The sequence below is a fragment of the Mirounga angustirostris genome, unplaced genomic scaffold (genome assembly GCF_029215605.1).
Source record: "Mirounga angustirostris isolate CCGP_5_RB_7025 unplaced genomic scaffold, mMirAng1.0.hap1 SCAF_4, whole genome shotgun sequence".
NCBI lineage: Eukaryota > Metazoa > Chordata > Mammalia > Carnivora > Phocidae > Mirounga > Mirounga angustirostris.
Window position 1 is genome coordinate 68411241 of NW_026991712.1, and position 18848 is coordinate 68430088.

The 18848-nt window shown below is 36.2% G+C and overlaps 1 protein-coding gene across 2 annotated transcripts in view; it reads right to left on the reverse strand.

The window, feature by feature from the left end:
• NKAIN3 (sodium/potassium transporting ATPase interacting 3) overlaps positions 1–18848 on the reverse strand; it is a 631576-nt gene that overhangs the window by 294170 nt on the left and 318558 nt on the right. For both annotated transcript variants that reach the window (XM_064588280.1, XM_045896497.3), the window contains exon 2: positions 2465–2602. In XM_064588280.1, the coding sequence (XP_064444350.1) occupies positions 2465–2602 (138 nt within the window). The remainder of the gene's footprint in view (positions 1–2464; positions 2603–18848) is intronic.

Sequence of the window (18848 nt, forward strand, 5' to 3'; positions counted from 1 at the left end):
ATCATGATAAATCAACTTCAAGAACCTAACAATAACACATCCGGTTCTGCCACTTAACCATCTGGGTTCCTGGGGTAGGTCACTTAACGTCTCCTGGTCTGTAAAATTAGGGATGCTAACACATGCCCATAGGTATTTGTGAAAATTAAACCCAATAGCATCTTTGGTATGGAGGGCTTTCCCATCAATTCACTGCGTTCTTTCTCTCCCTGTCTTGGGATATGGTCTTAAATAAGATGGCAAACCAACAAACAAAAAAGGTAGAAATTTGATTGCCACCCGCATTAAAAGAGAAAATCAACATGAGCAAAAACATGGATTGTTTTTCTAATAGATTTTTCTTGAAGATTCTGAAAGATCTAAATCCGCCTTCTCCTATGCACAAAAGGGAAAAGGGAGAGAGGCAAGCAAAGAAAAGACACCAGAGAAAGAAAAGACACCAGTTCTATCATGAGTGGACTCTGAACGGATAAGGAACTACATGGGGAAAACAGTCCTTTCATCACCTTTCGTCACTTCCACAGACCCCTGGTCTGTATTTGATCATCAACATAGCCCACACTTAAAACAAGGTAGAAACCTAATGGCAGAAACCTAATAAATAGGATTTGAACGAATAAGTTAATGAAGAAAAGGAGGAAGAAAGTTAAGGGGCGCCTGGCTGGCTCAGTCGGAAGAGTGTGCGACTTGATCTCAGGGTCGTGAGTTTGAGCCCCACGTAGGGTGTAGAGATTACTTAGATACATAAAATTTAAAAAAAAAAGAAGAAGAAGGGAGGGTAGGAAGGGAGCAGAAAAGGGGAGAAGGAAAGAAGGGAGGGAGAGAGGACAGACTGATTGTGAGATCCATGCTTGGTCAGGTGGTCAGCCAAGGATATTCTTAGATTTTATCCGGCTAAGAGCTAGCAAAGAGTTTTAAGCCAGTGATTTAGGAAAATGCAAAGGACACCACTGAAAGGTAGGAAGGCTGAAAGCAGGCAGGAAGTCCATATCCTGGAAAGAAAAAGCAGAAGCTTCAACAAGGCAGTAGCTGTGTGAGAGTGTGTAGAGCTCGTATGTAGAGGGCACGCTCAACAGGACTAGGTAATGTCACTAATGTGTACCAACAGCTTCATTCCAGAAAGGCGACTGGTTTCACAGCCACCTGGCATTTGGGGCTTCCGCGGAACACCAACATCATAAAATAAAAAGTCCGCAGTGAGTCAAAGTGCTGTGTTTACAGCAACAAACTAGAAAACAGAATCCAATATAATAGTTTGATATTATGCATATTGAAGTGTTTTATGCTGCAAGTCCGACTCCATGAGACATCCTTCTAGCAGATTATACAGTGCCTTAGCAGAGGCTGGCTTTCAGAGAATAAAAGTAAAGCAGAAATTATTTAGTCCCTGCAGCTGTCTGAGTGATATCAAACTCTCCTAACGCCCCGGGCAGTCATTTTGAGTTCAGATTCGGCTGTGGGTCAATTACGTTCACCTCTGTGATATGGGGAAAGATACAAAAAAGCCGATTTTGAGATTCAAAATAGAGAATTAATGCATTCACAGAAAAACGTGTAGCTTTATTCGTTCCATAGTTGTGCCTGGATTAAATCAAATTTGAAAGAGGGCATATGTTTAAGTCTATGGTTTTCTTCTAGTGAGGCAATGTCCCTGCATTGCAAGAAAATACTCACTAATCCTACTGAACACTATATTTATTTAGGCTCAATGAGTATTTTAGGTATGTTATTCCTAGTTACAATCACTTATATAGGCTTATTTCTCACAATCTTATACATGTAGCCTAAAATACTGCCTTCTTTTATAGAACACCAATTACTGTGAATAATTCCCATTCAATTGTGGAATACAGCATACACTTCATTAAATTGCCCTGCAACAGAGCAGCTCCTGACCATGTTTGGTATAGTTGGAGTATGGAATTAACATTTCAAGTTTATCTTTAAAAAATGGAGACATGTTCAATGATATAAAGTATGAAATACATTAGGGATGAGTACTAAATAACCTTCAGTACATGCATTTGTAATGTCCTAAAACATAATATTATTATTGTTATCAGTTATATTATTGTTATCAGTTAGTAAACAGTTATGGCTATGAAGGTTTGCTTTTTAGTGACATGTATCATGGAAATGACAGTTAATGCACATTTATGTCTCATCATGAATCCGGACCACAGCCAGATCTCCTACTCTATCCAAACCCTGTTTCCTTGTGAAACTTGAATTCAGTTACATGGTGTGTCAGACTACGTGTCTCACACTTACACTCATGTTGCTTTGATCTCACTGTAAACATTCACTGAGTCATTTTTCCCAGATTAGCATCTCCAAACAGAATTCAATACCTAAAGGTTCGAACAGCAATACCACATCATATCCAAGGGAACAACTTAATGATACTTCATTAATCTTCTTTTAGTAATTTTGTAGCAAGAGACAGGATAAAAATAAAACTTACCACCACAATATATCGAGGTCTGTACTGAATGGTTCCAAACAAACCCAATATGACGACTATTATATGCAGAAAATTTCCAAGAATTGGTGCCCACTGGAAACCAAGGAAGTCAAAGATTTGCCTCTCCAATGCTGAGAGCTAAAATAAAGCAAAGAGAGTCCATTAGCGTCTAATCCAAGCATCATCACACCATTTTAATATTTATTTCATGCCTAGAGAAGTCTCCATATTCAATCACACTTATGGACATCATCATCACTAGAGTTGTGACACCCATTTCATGTACTGTTTTATGCAACTTCTTTCTGAAAATATGCTAAGATAACTTTGAAGTTATAAAGAACAATGAGATTTTAAACCTATCTGGAGAGCTTGACATATACTCCTTAAATCATTTTCTCAGTAGAAGATCCCGGCAGATATTTTAGAGTATCATATTCTGTGATAAGAGTTCATCCATTTCTTAAAAGAGATTTTATTTATTTATTTGAGAGAGAGTGCACAAGGGGGAGGAGGGGCAGAGGGAGAAGCAGACTCCCTGCTGAGGGGGTAGCCTGACATGGGGCTTGATCCCAGGACTCTGAGATCATGACCTGAGCCAAAGACAGCTGCTGAACTGACTGAGACATCCAAACACCCTGAATTCATCATTTTTTTAAAAGATTTTATTTATTGGGGCGCCTGGGTGGTTTAGTAGTTAAACATCTGCCTTCGGCTCAGGTCATGGTCCCAGGGTCCTGAGATGGAGCCGCACATCAGGGTTCCGTGCTCTGCGGGAAGCCTGCCTCTCCCTCTCCCACTCCCCCTGCATGTGTTCCCTCTCTCTCTGTGTCTCTCTTTGTCAAAAAAATAAATAAAATCTTTTTAAAAAATTAAAAAAACCCCGAAGATTTTATTTATTTATTTGAGAGAGAGAGAGAGCATACAGAAGAAGGGGGATGGGGCAGTGAGAGAGGGACAAGCAGACTTCCCACTGAGCGGGGAGCCTGATGTGACTGGATCCCAGGACCCTGGGATCATGATCTGAGACTGAAGGCAGATGCTTAACTGACTGAGCCACCCAGGCGCCCCCTGAGTTCATCATTTTTTTAAGTAAAATGATTGGCTTAGTATAACACACTAGAAAAAAATAACTACAGGCTTGAATGCTAGAACTGGTATATGATTTTGGAAAAAAAAACAAACAAAAACTCAAATCTCCTACTTACGCCTGCCTTCTTGTAAGAAACATAAATTACCAAATATGTTTGGTTTCTTTACTTTCATCAGTCCATCACTGATGATAATGACTAACCACTTTTTCAAAATGAAGCTTACTGATTTATTTAGCTCTGGGCTCAAGGCTTCCATGTAAAACTAAGTTAAGTAATTCCTTTGGATCATATTTTATTGAGATCATATACCTACATGAAAATTCATCCTAGATTAGGCAAAATCCATTTTGAATAGAGAATTAAAAATTACGGAACCATTACAATTGTAGACATGCCACAGTTTATTACATTTGCATTATATACAATTACATTTTAATCAATTATACAATGTATTAAAATATACACTTAAATAATTTGTGTATGGTTGATGAAACAGATAAATTTCATATAGTCCAGTGAATGCCAATAATGTCATTATCATATTAAAATGATATTTATTGTTTTCTATATCTAAACATTTTATAGTTCCACCTGCTGTATTTGGATACCAATTTTACACACTTCAGGCATTTTTCTAGATTTACTTTGATAAAATAGTAATTCTAATAAAATGATCCAACGATTAGCTATGTTGGTGGCACTAGAAACCGCAGATTTGAAATGAAAATGGTACCCTAGGTATTTTTCTAGTTATGTGGCAGGTGTATGCCTGAATAGCTTTAATTTCCTTGGACATAAAGAAATGTCCTCCATCCAGAAAGCTGAATTTACCTTGGTTAAAATTCACCTTCAGCAAGCTGTGGAGAAGAGAAACGATCAAACGCCTAAAGAGAACCACACCAGAACCACATTCATTTCATGGGCATTTCCTGATCATCAAGTGATCTGTCACCATCCCCTGCTCACACAAATGAGAGGATGCACAGAAATGGCTAAAACGCAAAATAATCAGAGCGAGGTAAGAAGCAGCACCATGTTTTCAGTTTTCAATCCCCTGTTTGTTTGTGACTCTAATTAGTTCCCTGGAACGTTCCCCTAAAAATGCAGCATTTTATTTATTGGCCCATCAGCGATGTAAATATGCAGTTTTTTATGTCCAAACAGGATGGATGTGCTCAGATAAAAAAGAAAGCTTGAAGAGCAGCTGCAGGCAATTTATTCTGAAAAGCAACCCTATTTTAAAGCTGTCACGCATCACAAAAACCTTTAAAGTGAACTTTTCAAACAGAGGGAAATCCATTTTCTTTTCTGTCAGAAGATGCATGGATAGCATTCTTTTTTATGATATTAAAGAAAACACACATAATGAAAGAGAAGCTGAATTAACACCACTTATTAGAAAATCTGCTTGCTTTCTTGGAGACACTGTATCTATTAAATTTATTCTCTGATAACTTACTTAAAAATGATTCATGATGACATGAGATAAGAGCACAAATCAAAGGTCAGAAAAAATCTAAACAGGTAGGGGATCATATCGAGTATTAAAAGAGAGGCAGCTTTAATAACTCTTCAAACCATGAAAAGTAAGTTTCAGTAGTTGACCCAGAACAACACGGGTTTGAATTGCACAGGTTCTTATATGAGGATTTTTTTCGATAAGTACAGGATGGCACTGTAAATATATTTTCTCTATGATTTTCTTAATAACATTTTCTTTTCTCTAGCTTACATTATTGTAAGAATACAATATATAATACATAAAACATACAAAATATGTGTTAATTGACGGTTTCTGTTATTATAAGCCTTCCAGTCAACGGTAGGCAATTGGTAGTTAAATTTTGGGAGAGTCAAGAGTTATATTTGAATTTTCAACTGTGGGGGGTGGGGAGGGTTGGTGTTCCTAACCCTCCTGTTGTTCAAGGGTCAACTGTGTTGTATTTTAAAAAGTCAACTAACAACAAAAAGCCCTTCCAAAATAAACAGAACACCATTGCATTTTTTTACTTGATTGTTTGATCTAATTTCCATGTTAAGCTATTTTGTCATTTAGTTTATAGGCAAATATCTTCTCTCTAAATGTCATAATCTCTAGAGACACCACTTACGCCTTAGAGCTTGACATTAATAATAATGACCCAGAGCCACTAAATGAAGTTAAATGAGATCCAGGTTGCTTTGTTAACTCACAGAGGATGAATTTATTTTAGAAATCTCTGTCAAAATGGTTCTCATCAATGGAGCAGGCCCGGGAGTGCATATTGGGTGCATCTCTTCCCAAATCCATGGTCAGTGACCTCAAGTTGGGAACTTGACATCAACCATTACAGGAATATGTACAACATGGACATTGGGAAATGCTAAAAATCAGGGTTTTGTTTGTTATGAGAATCTATTGTTAAACGTTACCTGTGCACCACTGAATACAGCACGTAGACAAGAGTGCTTCTGATTCAGAAAGGTAATGAAAGGAAGTGATCAAATGTGCAATGTAGCATGAACAGAAAGCATCCAGACCTGATGAGCACAGAAGAATGGAGGGCTCAAAGATGGTACCAGCAGAGATGCCATAGCTAAGAAGAGAATGACCGAGACATCTGAAGAATTTGAGGTATAAATGTAGAGAATTCAAGAAAATATAGGCAATAAGACACTCCAGGGAAAGCAAAAAACCAACCAGTCACCCGTGTAAAACAGGAAGCAGTGATCTAAAGAACAATGAAATAATTTCTAAGTGAACCGTAAAGTAGGTAAGACTCTGGAAGCTATAAGAATATGAGGAAAAAGGATATGTTTCTTTTCCTAATAAGATAAAAAATAAATTCAATCAGAATCTTAATAATAATGGAAGGAAAGATAAGAGAGGGAAAGAAAGAAGGAAGGAGGGAAGGGAGGAAGAAAGGGAGGGAGGGAGGAAAGAGGACCAAATCAGTGATGCAAGGAAAGCATGGTTCAAAGATACCAAGCAAATTAGAATGGGGAGTTATTTTGAATGTAAATATGAAGAAGCCATTCAAACATTCTCCTTGAGTGGCAGAGGGATGGGAACCATTGGAACTATTGGAGAGAAATGTAACCCTAGCTCATACTTGGGGCTGCATGTAAAATAGTCCATACTCATTATCATGTAAATGTTGCTTACTGGATTATAGCTTTCAGAATCAAATTGTAGAAAGTTTGAAAGTCTTCATTATGCTTATGGAACAAAATATAAGTGCAATTTGATCATATAAAGCATATTTAACAAGAGTTGGGAAAGGCTTAATGTTCTGTATGTATGGCAATGGGAATGGAGTGTGCTTTAAACTTCTTTCTGCAGGGTCAGGCATTTCCTTTTACCAGGCTCCAAGGTGGGAATATTCCCTATAAATCTATGAATCATTAACTGCAACCCACTTTAACCACACATACCAATAACTCAAGAAATATTTCTGCTTCCTTATTTTATGTCCACACAAATAGGAGCACCTTTAAAACACAGTAACTTTTTTATTGATCCATATATTATGTTTAATGATTCACATGGTATTTTGTTTAATTGCTCATAATTATTACTAATTGTGAAAATTAATTTATACTTAAAGAGCTATAAAAACTCCAAGTGACCAAACATTTCCCTAGGCATTTACCTAGGCTGGGTCTACACAATAAGCTTCTGCTCAAACAAAAGCTGGGTTAGAATGTTCATTCTTAAGGAGTGAGTACCCTCAGAGATTCAACTTCCCAGTAAGAAAAGTGAGTTGGCTTTTGCTCTCATTCCCCTTGGACTTTTCCCCTGCTCACTGGAGGCAGACACAATAAAAAGGATCAAAACAAGGTTCTTCATGTTGGCAGAATCATAAGAAAGCATTTGATCAAACCATAGTTCTATAAAAGACTGAGAAATTAAAGCATATTGTATGACTGATATTCTCATCTCTAAAATCTCATGGCTACTCAACTCCCAGAGGATTTTTCATGCTTGGAGGTGATAATGCCCAACTTGTATGCTCACAGACCTGTCCTAGGCCAAATTATGGTCTTATATTTCAAGCTCTACTTTGTGAATATTTCTTCATGGCTCTAAAAAAAGGATCAGTAGCATTTATATAATGATTCTGTTTCATAGAGCCATGTCACAAAGAGTTCTAACAACTTGGAGATTTACCACGATGCTAAAGTAGGCGCTATTCCAGAGAAGTTTCTGTGTGTTTGTAGATAGGTAACCAAGCCTTAGGAGGTATGTGTTCCTCTTCTAGTGTATCCAAGAATTCTAGATATGGCCTGTTCGTGATTTGGTTCATCCAATAAAGACAGGAATAATGTTAAGGGCTTCACAATTTCTGCCTGGTTTTGTATTATCTTCGGTAGGGTTCGATGGCAAAGGTTATTCCATTGAATCTAGAAACCAATCATTTAGTGAAATGAAGAAAGTCAAATCAAGTTTAATATATCACCTCCTTTTTCTGTTGCTTGATTTTTAGTACCCTTTCAGTGGCTGAATGACCATTAGTGTTTATGTAGCTAGATTCTTCAAGAAGAATTAATTGAAAGAGAATTTGTAGTAGTTGGTCTTTCTAGAGTCCAAAGTATGCTTTGAATGGCAGGCATTACAAAAACCACATGATACCAGATCATATATGAGATGATTAATGAATGTAATGCAGAAAGACAGGAGAGACGAGTATAAAATAGTTTTAAAAATAACTTTTAATCCAATCACTAGAATGTCATCGGTGATTTCTTTTTAGATTTAGTTTTTTGAACCTAAAACCAATTATCTTTTCTTTTGTGTAAATTCATTCATTTGTTCAGCATGTACCACTTCACAGTTGCTCTGAGGGTATAAGGATGAATGGCAGAATTCTTGGACTGGAGAAGCTAGTTCATACTTTAGTGGGGAAGAAAGACATAGACCAAATAATTCTAATAAAATATATATACTGTGGTAAAGAGCTATAGGAACACAGAGAAAAGTGTTTTAACCTCTGCCTGGTATGACCAGCATGTTTAAGACACCTTTACAAAAAAGGTGCCTATTGAGCATGGTTCCCAAAGAATGGTCAAAACTTTTCATGCAAAGAAGAGTGGGGGCAATTAAATTAACAATGAAATACAATTAAAGAGCAATTAATTAAAACAATCAATTAAATAATTAAACAGTTTGTTAAATTAATTAAAGAACAATTAAAGCAAAAGGCACAGCAGAACATTTCAGAGTGCCATAAAATGACAATTTTAGTTCCACTAAATTTAAGTCTACTTTCAGGAATTTATCTTAATTGGACAAGTCGAGGCAACATTGCATAGTGTTAGGTACATAGACCCTTGAAACAGACTGGCTAGTTTCTCAAATCCTGACTGTCACTTATTAACATGTGACCCTGGCCAATATACTTAAATTCTCTGTGTCATGGCTCCTCATCTGTAAAATGATAGAATCTATTTCATCATGTTGTTTTGTAGACTGAATGAGTTGATATATATAAGACACTTAAATCTGTGCCTGATGCACATATATATGCACACACATACACACATATGTCTGTGTGACATATATGTATATGTGTGTGTATGTGTGCATATATACACTATATATATATATATACACATGTTTGCTCATATAAGGATGTTCACAAAAGTGATGTTCATAATGAAGGGGGATAGAAAACTAAGTGTCCGATATTATGACATATTAAAAGTATATGTTGATAAGATGAACCACTACATATCCATATAAAATAATGTAGATCGATATGTATTGATTTTAAAAAAACTGATCATAATATATTATGTAGGACAAAATCATGTGTACATATAATGACATTCTACTTGATAACAAGAAACATATCTAGTCATTCAATCAACATATTTTGAGACCCTACTATGTGTATGAAATGGTTGTGTGGCTATCCATGTAAATCTGTGTGTAGAAACATACAACATTAAATCCACTTGTCTAAACTGTAACCGAATACTGGAATCTTGGTCATTTAAACATTATTGCTATTTAAGTTTTTCTAAAAATTTTACTCAGCAAACATGGATTACTTAAGAAAAAGATTTGTGCTTTCTCCCATCATGTCTCTCTCTCCCCCACTCTCTCTCTCTCTCTCCCCCTCTCATTCTGTGTGTGTGTGTGTGCACGCGCTTTTTACCTTAATCCACACTATTTTACATCGACAGCATACATACTGAAACAAAACATCAAGAAGCATGTTTAATCTTATGCGTGCCATAGTCCGATCTATTCTATTGTATCTCATTAGCAGTGCAAGTCTAGACCAACTAAATTGGTTTCCAACCTACCAGTTGGTCAAGAATTGTCGTTTGCTAAGCACTAGGATAGCACACATGCTGTGGAAGATACTTCTTCAGGGGAAGATGAAGAGCAAGCTGTTCCTGGCTAAAGAGTTTGTGCTTTACCTTGTTAAGAAGCCATTAAAGGTTTTATCTCATGCATAAAAGAGTTTCATAAACAGTATTATGCTTTAGAAAACCCCTCTGTCAGAGGTTTGGAAGTGTTTTTATCCTGTTTTGTAATGGGAATAGAGAGGTAATGGGGGTAAAGTAAGACTTGGATTGAAGGTAGGGCACATGGTGGAAGGTATTGCAATTTTCACATGAGAGACGATGGAACCCTGAACTAAGAAGAAAGACAAGGGAAATCAGAACAGAGACAGTGTAGAAATATTCAAGAATGAAATTTAATGGCCACTTATATGTGAGAGGTGAAGGAGAACCCAGGTCAACTTGGCTTACATCTTTGCTCTGACCCTAAAGAAAACTTGCTGGGTGGATACTGTTACAATCATTAAAAGTGAGGTGAAAGATTACAGTTTTGAAGCTGATGTGTTTGAACTCCTTACAAATCTTACAGAGCATCCTATTACATATTCCAACTGTGGGCTTTCCCTATCTTTTTTTTTTTTTTTTTCTTCAAAGACGGATTACAACCTAGTGTGGATGGTACACCAGTAGATTGTGACTTTGATAATACCTCAAAGCAAGGAACTGTGAACTTTGCCACTGAACTCAATACAGGTATGGGAACCTCCTCCTTTCTGTCAATATGTGCATAAAAAGTCAATTTAGATTAAGCCAAATATAATTTGAATAACTGAAATAATAGTAGGAACTGGGTAAAAAACATGCTCTAAGGAAATCTAAAGCCTACTAAAAATAACTTCTCGGTTACCTACTGTTAGGGATTATTTTAAACACTAGTCTTCTTATATCAACCCAGTTAGCTTAGCTAAATATACAAACTTTCAAGCTCCGGGGTTTAATTATAAGAAACGAGCTTCTTATAATTAAGTAAACTTTTAAAATGCTTTAGCAGCAAACATTTTAAAAGGATTCTTACATTTACCAATAGGTTCTTTTTTTAAAAAGAAGATTTTTATTTATTTTCTTTGAGGGAGAGTGAGGGCAAGAGAGATCACAGAGGGAGAGGGAGAAGCAGACTCACCACTGAGCAGGGAGCCGGATGTGGAACTGGTCAGATCATGACCTGAGCCGAAGGCAGACACGTAACCGGCCACCCAGGCACACCTTTACCAATAGGTTCTTATCCAGAGAGTGGTTTTCATACTTGTTTTCTGGTGCTGCAGACACTGATACTGATGCAAGACAAACCCATGCCAAAAACAAACTAGGGGGAGGATACGCTCATTCAATAATACTCTGAGTAAGAATTCTGCAAAAATTAGGCATAAGGGAATAATCTGTATTTGTTCAAGGATGTCCCTTGACCTCTAAACAGTGTGATTTCATCATTTGATTCAGCTTCTAAGTATCCTTCCCCTGCCAGAAATTATCCCACAGCCTAACTCCTCCAACTTTGCCAAGCAGAAGCCGACCTTAAAAAAATGCAGTTACAGTCCATGAATAGCTCAAGCCAGGAATAAGGCAACTATTTTAGCAAAAGCCCAAAGTGTCAATTTGTTACAGAACAGTGATTGAAGATTGAATTTCAATCCTCCAGTGGAGCCATAATGGATCCAAGAACACTAAAGTTGAACCCCCTAGGCTGGGTGACCTATACAATCCCACAAACAGCTGGTGAGAACATGCCTGCCGTGGCATTTAAGACTCCCATGGAGGTTTTACTTAAATGGCAACCCAGCATGAGAAGACAGAAGAGAGGGTTATGGGCCAAAAGTTTCTTCAAGGCCTTTTCACATTTTTATTTGTAGTAGAGACCACCTGCAAGAATGCCTTCTTTCAAGAATTCCTTTAAAGTATACATTTTCAGCAAGAAGTAGATTTTTCATTTAGGAATGAAATTAAATGTTTCTTCTTTCGAAAATCATACAGAAAAAAAACCAAAAAACTTGAACATGTCAAAGCGTCCATGCTATAGAGAAGTTCTTCTCATTTGAAAATTAGAGTGTACAATTAACTTTAAGCAACAAACAGTTGATGGTGTTAAAGTAAGTTAACACCATCAACTGTTTCTTTTTCTTACTATGGTTCTCTTTGCCTTTCTCTTGCTATCCTGAATGCACTATGTAGCAGCTGCTTGAATATCCTGTTGCTGTCCATATTCTGGGAGGGTGCTGGTAGGTGCTGCAAACCTCTGACAGTGGAACATATTTTTGGTGGTAAAACTAGTGAAAACCTCTGAGAATGTCTGAGGTGTTTCTGATGTAAACTTGCATTGCATTTTCTTCTTCACAGCTATCACTGCCCAATAGCTATGATCTAATTTGGTGAGGTGGTCTTCATTAACTTGATATGGGTGTCTTTCATCTTCAAAGTTTCAGGGGACAAACTGATTTAACCACTTTTTAACCATGCTCAAACTTTTTGGACATTAAGATATTTCTCAAAGGATCAGCGAAGATTGATCAGCCTCTTAGCGCCCAGTGTTTTAGATTGTAAGTGTACAAACAGACTAAATAAAACAGAACTTATCCTATGATCTGTCTTCTGGGCCCCCTCTTAGTGACAGGGGTTGAGTAAGTGTTAATTTTATGAGTTCTGGTGCAGGTATGCCGATCATACAGAGATACACTTTCAACATCTTGAGCTTTTATCACAGCCCCACTCATTCCCTTGCTTCTACTGAGGATCCATAATTGTAATGTTCTGTGTAGGGATAATGCTGTTCCCCACAATTTATGTACAATTACTATAATTACCTTTCCATACTGAGCCTTAACATGCTAATATTACAGAACATATTTGTGATACTTTGACCTATGTCTCAAAGAGCCTTATACATTTTTTTTAAAGATTTTATTTATTTATTTAATAGAGAGAGACACAGCGAGAGAGGGAACACAAGCAGGAGGAGTGGGAGAGGGAGAAGCTGGCCTCCCGCTGAGTGGGGAGCCTGATGCGGGGCTCGAGCCCAGGACCCTGGGATCATGACCCAAGCCGAAAACAGACACTTAATGACTGAGCCACCCAGGCACCCTTCAAAGAGCTTTATATTTTAAAATAAAAGAAGGACTATTGTTTTTACAAATCTATTTCCATTTCTGATAAAGTTAGGGGAAGAAGAGGGAGCCAATATTTGCTAATCACCTACTGTGTGGTAGGTATTACATTCTGTATCATATACCCTATAGTATACCCTACAAAGAGGGTATTTTTGCTTTAATTTTACACGGATTTAGAGGGCAACTAATACACTCAAGAATCAACATGAGAACCTAGCTTAATCAGGCTCCAGAGTCCTGATTCTTTACACCATAGTATGGCCTTGCCCTGAAGGTTTACATTAATTCCTATATGGCTTAAATTTTTTATCAAAAATATATATACAGTTTATAAAGTTTACAGACATCTTCTCATTCGTGCCTGCTTCATGAATTTGTTTTCTGATCTGTGGTAGCAAGGTTGTAAGAATAAATTCAATAATTTCTAGGAAGTAACTCAACAAAACAGGTAAGATTTTCTCCTGCAGGAAGATGGAGGAGGCATACTTTTCTGTATTATTCTGCTAAGTACATCTATAAACCTGAGACATCACATTTTAAAGAAACATAAGACTCTGAAAGGTGGAGAGAATAGCAACCTGAGGAATAATGAGATAGATGGTGATTTCCCTGGGTTTTCTTTTTGCTGCATATACTCCAGACTTGGAATTATAAAGCTGGTAATTCAGAAATGCCAGTGGGTGCAGACAAAGAAGTCCTTCAAAACTTGTTCTCTCTAGTCCAAAGACCAGGAAAAGGGCATTGCTAGCTCAGTAAGAGAGAAAACTTTTAGGCAATAACCACTCTACTCCAGTCAAACACCACACAAAAAAAGTGCAGCCACTCCCTCAGTGATGCCAAGAAGGTAGAGTGAGGAGCCTATAATTCTGCCCTAGTGAAAATGTAATAAGGCAAGGACAGTGTCCGAGAAGTCCAAATAGGGAGTTGAGACTTCCATCACTGCCAGCCAATAATGGGTGCTCTCCACCCTGGAGTGACCGTGGTGACCACATGAGGAGCTAGAACTTCCACTCCTACCTGGCATCTCTCCCTTTGGTGAATGACGAGGCATCTCTCCCTTTGAAAACTAGTGGAGAGTTTGCACTTTCCCCCATGCCCAGCGGTAATGAGGCTATTCCCACCCTGGTGCCAGTGGAGATGAAATTTCCATTCATACCTAGCAGTAAAGAGGTATCAATGGAGTCTGAAAGGGAAATCTGTATTTCCACTCCACTTGAAGGTTGCCCTACCCTCTTCTCTTGCTAGAGCAATGTCACCAAAAAGACAGTTAAAATGGAAGGTTTATATAGATCCAGAGTCTCATTACATAATACAAAGTTGTCCAGGTTTTAAAATCACTTGTCATACCAAGAACCAGGAAGAACCATGAAAAAGATAATAGATGCCAACACCAAAAACAGAGAGATGTTAAAATTATCTGACAAAGATTTTAAAGCAGCCATGATAAAAAATGATTCAATAAGCAATTATAAGCATACTTGAAATAAATGAAAAATTAGAAAGCTTAGCAAAAAATAGAAATTCTCAGCAAAAAAATAGGAGCTATAAAGAAGAACAAAATGGAAATTTCAGGACTCATAATAACTAAAACAAAAAGCTCAGCAGATGGGCTCAACAACAGAAAGGAGGGGACAGAGGAAAGAAGCAATAGAATGGAAGCTAGAACAATAAAAATTACTCAATTTGAAAACCATAGAGAAAACAAATTGAAAAAAAAAATGACCAGAGACTCAAGGGCCTGTGAAACTGTAACAAAATATTTAACATTTCTGTTAAACATTCTGTTTAACATTTCTGGACTCCCAGATGGAGAGAACAAAGAGGGTGAGACTGAAAAAACATTTGATGAAGTAATGGCTGAAAACTTCCCAAATCTAGCAAGAGAAATAAACCTAGAGATTGAACAGGTTGAGTGAACCTCTACCAGAATAAATCCAAAGAAATACATGACAAGATGCATCATAATTAAACTTCTGAAAAGTAAAGACAGGTAAATTATCTTGACAGCAGCCAGGGTAAAACAACACTTAAATTATAGGGCAAAATAATTTTAACAACTCATTTAACACCAGAAACTATGGAAGCCAGAACAAAGTAGCACAATACTTTTCAAATACTGAAAGAAAAAGAATTGCTAACTGAAAATCTCATACCCAGCAACAATATCCTTCAGGAATTTGTGGAAACCAAGATATTCTCAGATAAAGAATAATCAAGAAAATTTGTCATCTGCATACTTACCCTAAAAAATTGGCTAAAAGAAGCTCTCTAAACAGAAAGAAAATGATCAACGAAGGACTCTTGAAACATCAGGAAAGAAGAAAGAACGCAACAAGCAGAGATACCAGTAAATACAGTAGGCTTTCCTTCTCCTCTTGAACTTTCTAAAGTATATTTGATGATTGAAGCAAAATTTATAACATGGTTGTGGTTCCAAATATATGTAGAAGAAATATTTAAAATAACAATATTACTAAAGGGGTAGGGTAAAGGGAAAAAAATGAGGTCAGGTTTTTATATTTTACCTGAACTGATAAAATGATGACACCAATAGACTGAGGTAAATTATGTCACCCCAAGAGAATCCACTAAAAAAGCTCTACATAGAGATATACTAAATGACACTATAGATAAATCAAAATTGAATTCTGAAAAATGTTCAAGTAACCCACAGGAAGTCAGGAAAAGAAAATAGAGAAATGAAAAAAAGTGAGAAACAAAATACAAAATAAAATGTTAGAATTTCAATCCTTAATATATCAAGAATCACACTGAAACAAATGAAAAATTAGAAAGCTAGCCAATTTCCATTCATACCTAGTATGAAGTATATAACTGGACTTGCTTTTTTCAATTCAACTTGAGAATCTTTGTCTTTTAAGTCAAGCATTTTGTCCAATTATATTTAGTGTGATTAATGATATGTTTGTATTGCTTTTATTATCCTGGTTTTGTATTTATTTTTCTTGCCATTTCTAGGCTTCTTTTTTCTGATTTTCTTCTTTTGGAATGGTCATCTTTTTCCTTCTATTTTCTCCTCTCACTGGTTTCAAGTATATGGACTCTACTTCTTTATTTAAACAATTGCACTAGACTTCTTAGCATATTCATACGTAAGTTATCAATGTCTACAGTTAGTCATTATCTTTCTCTTCTTCCCAAACAATATAATGACTTTAGAACACTATAATTCCCCAAACAACAATTTTTTATGTATAGTTTTCTATATTGACATTATTATTATTGTTTTTTATTTAGTCAATGTTTGTATCTGATTTTTCCACGTATATGTCATCTTCTTCATCATTTATTCTTGTCTCTTAAGGCTTTTTCTGTGGGAAAACTTTTTTTTTTTTCTGAAAAATACATTTTCGAATTTGTTAAATGAGGGTATCTTGGTGGCAAACTCTTTCCATTCTTCTTCACTTGAAAGTATATTTATTTCATTCAAATACTTAAAAACAATGTCAAGTATATTTTGCTTCCTGCACATTAAAAAAATGTGTGGGATCATAGTTGTGCTAGTAACAAGTGAGATAATTATTTTTCCTCTGAACACAATGTCTCCTTCCTGCTCCACCAATAGATTTCAAAATCTACGTCCTTGAAGTTTGATGATTGATTATAATGTATCTTTGTTTGGATGTCTTTTAATTTATCTTTCTTGGTAATTTTTGGTTTTCCAGTATCTGATGATTGGTGTTTTTCATCAGTTCTAAAAACTTCTCGGTGAAAATTCTCTTCAAATACTTACACTTGACCTCTTCTGTTTATCTTTTTTTCCTACCAGAACTCCACACAGGCACATAGAACTCATTACATCTTCCTCTCTTTTCATCTACATTTCTTAACTCTTATTTTTTTCTACTGCATTCTGTATAATATCCTCAAAAATATTTTCCCATTCATTTCCTTCCATTCTTTTGAATTTTCTAAACTCATCCGTGAGTTTTAAAAAATTAATATTATATATTTTTATTTCTGTTAATTGTATATGGTTCTTTCCTCAATTGTGCTCAGTCATTTTGCTCTTTTCTTACATTAAACCTCTCTTTTACTTATTTATATTAATTTATACTTATTTCATATTCTATCTCTGATATCTTTGTGGGTTTAATTCAGCTTGTTTAATTCAGTTTGCTTTTTCTATTGCTTTACAGGTATGGTGCCTTGGTTCTCTGTATATTCTGAATTGTTGATTTTGAGTCTAGTTCCTTGGAACTTTACCTGTGGGAAATTTTATTTGTTTTTAAAGTAGAAAACCTCCAAAAGGATTTTTATTTGCTTTTGGATTTTCATTTGTATTTGCCAGGTGACTTGAGACACTAATAGCCTACTACTACTTGAATTTAAATTCTTTGCTTATAGATTTTCTGGATCACCCAAGTGGTGTGAGTTTAGCTTACCAATCCATGTGAGGACTAATCTATTTTATGAACATTCAGGAGTAATTTTTATTTTTCTCCATGTAGTACCATGATTGGAGGAAGATAATTTTACTTACCTTTGGGTGGGTGGGTTGGGAGGCTTGGGTCTAGTTCTCACCTTCACTTTGAAGCTATAGCTGTTTGGGGTTCCAGCTCTATGAAAAGGTTTTTCTGGCAAAAGCTCAGGTTTAGAAAAACTTATTTTTTTATTAGTTCATTGATGCAACTAAACATTTTTTAAATCTGACATTTACAGTTGTTTCTAATATCAGTGATGTTCAGGAAAATTATTCTACCCTATTGCCAGAAATAGGTCTTCGAAGATGTTTCTGATCTCAAGTATTATATTGCCTCTATTACATGTTCCTCTTACAGAGTTACAAAGAAAAATATTTTGTTTCAAGGAAACAAAATTCCACTGATAGGTTTTATTAGGACATTACTGACATAGGTCATCTATATGTTTTGAGACAAAGTGGAAAATTGCACTCACCTAGTTCTCCAGCAAGGGAATGTTACTGTTTCATACTACACGTTAGAACAAATAAAAGTAGAAGTCTTCTTTTATAATAGTGATTAAAATCTGATTTTTCATTTTAATCTATGTGTTTTTAGAAGATCATGGATCAGACTATGGTGACTAGAAAAAATACTGCATGTTCATTCTCACTATGTAAACATTAGAGGGCAAAACTGTAGCATGAGATAGAAGGTTTTAGTAATCCAGGGCCTGGGTCAGCTCATGTTTTTCTCAGGTGGCCCACATGTAAGGAATATAGCAGTGTTTTGCATCTGGTGGCTGTATGATAAATATTTGTCAAATAATATTCTCTTCAGAGAAAGAAAGGATACTTTTTATTTTTGCAGTGAAAATATTCAGTGGGCAATCTTGCTTTAAATCATGATAGATGTAGTAAGTAAAATGTGTATTTACATGAGTTGAATGAAATAAGGGCAATGGTTTGACAGGTAAAGTGGGGGAGTTTATTTTTTTGACTTGGGACATAAGGGAAATAAAGAGACGAATTAACGCGATGATTTTAATGGTATATTTTTGCATTGACGTGCTAAAATGGTAACATAAGTCTTCAAAATATACATATGACATTCTTCCCTGAATTGTCGAATTCTATATAACCTTTACATTGGAAGGAGATTTGGGGATCTTATTTCTTTGTCTCCACCACAACCACCACCATCTGTTTTTCCTCTTATAGCCATCTCTCCATGGCAACATGTATTGATTTACCAGCGTGATTGCAATTATATGGCCAACTTTATGTAACCCTGTCCTGGCAACCACGAACCCCGCAATTTTCTCTTTCTACCTTTGCATTCAGAGTCACCTTCCGGTGGCTGTGTTGCTGCATTTTAGGGCACACCACACAGAGGGGCGAGGTGGTGTTTTTTAGTCAAAGGTGCCTTATATCCC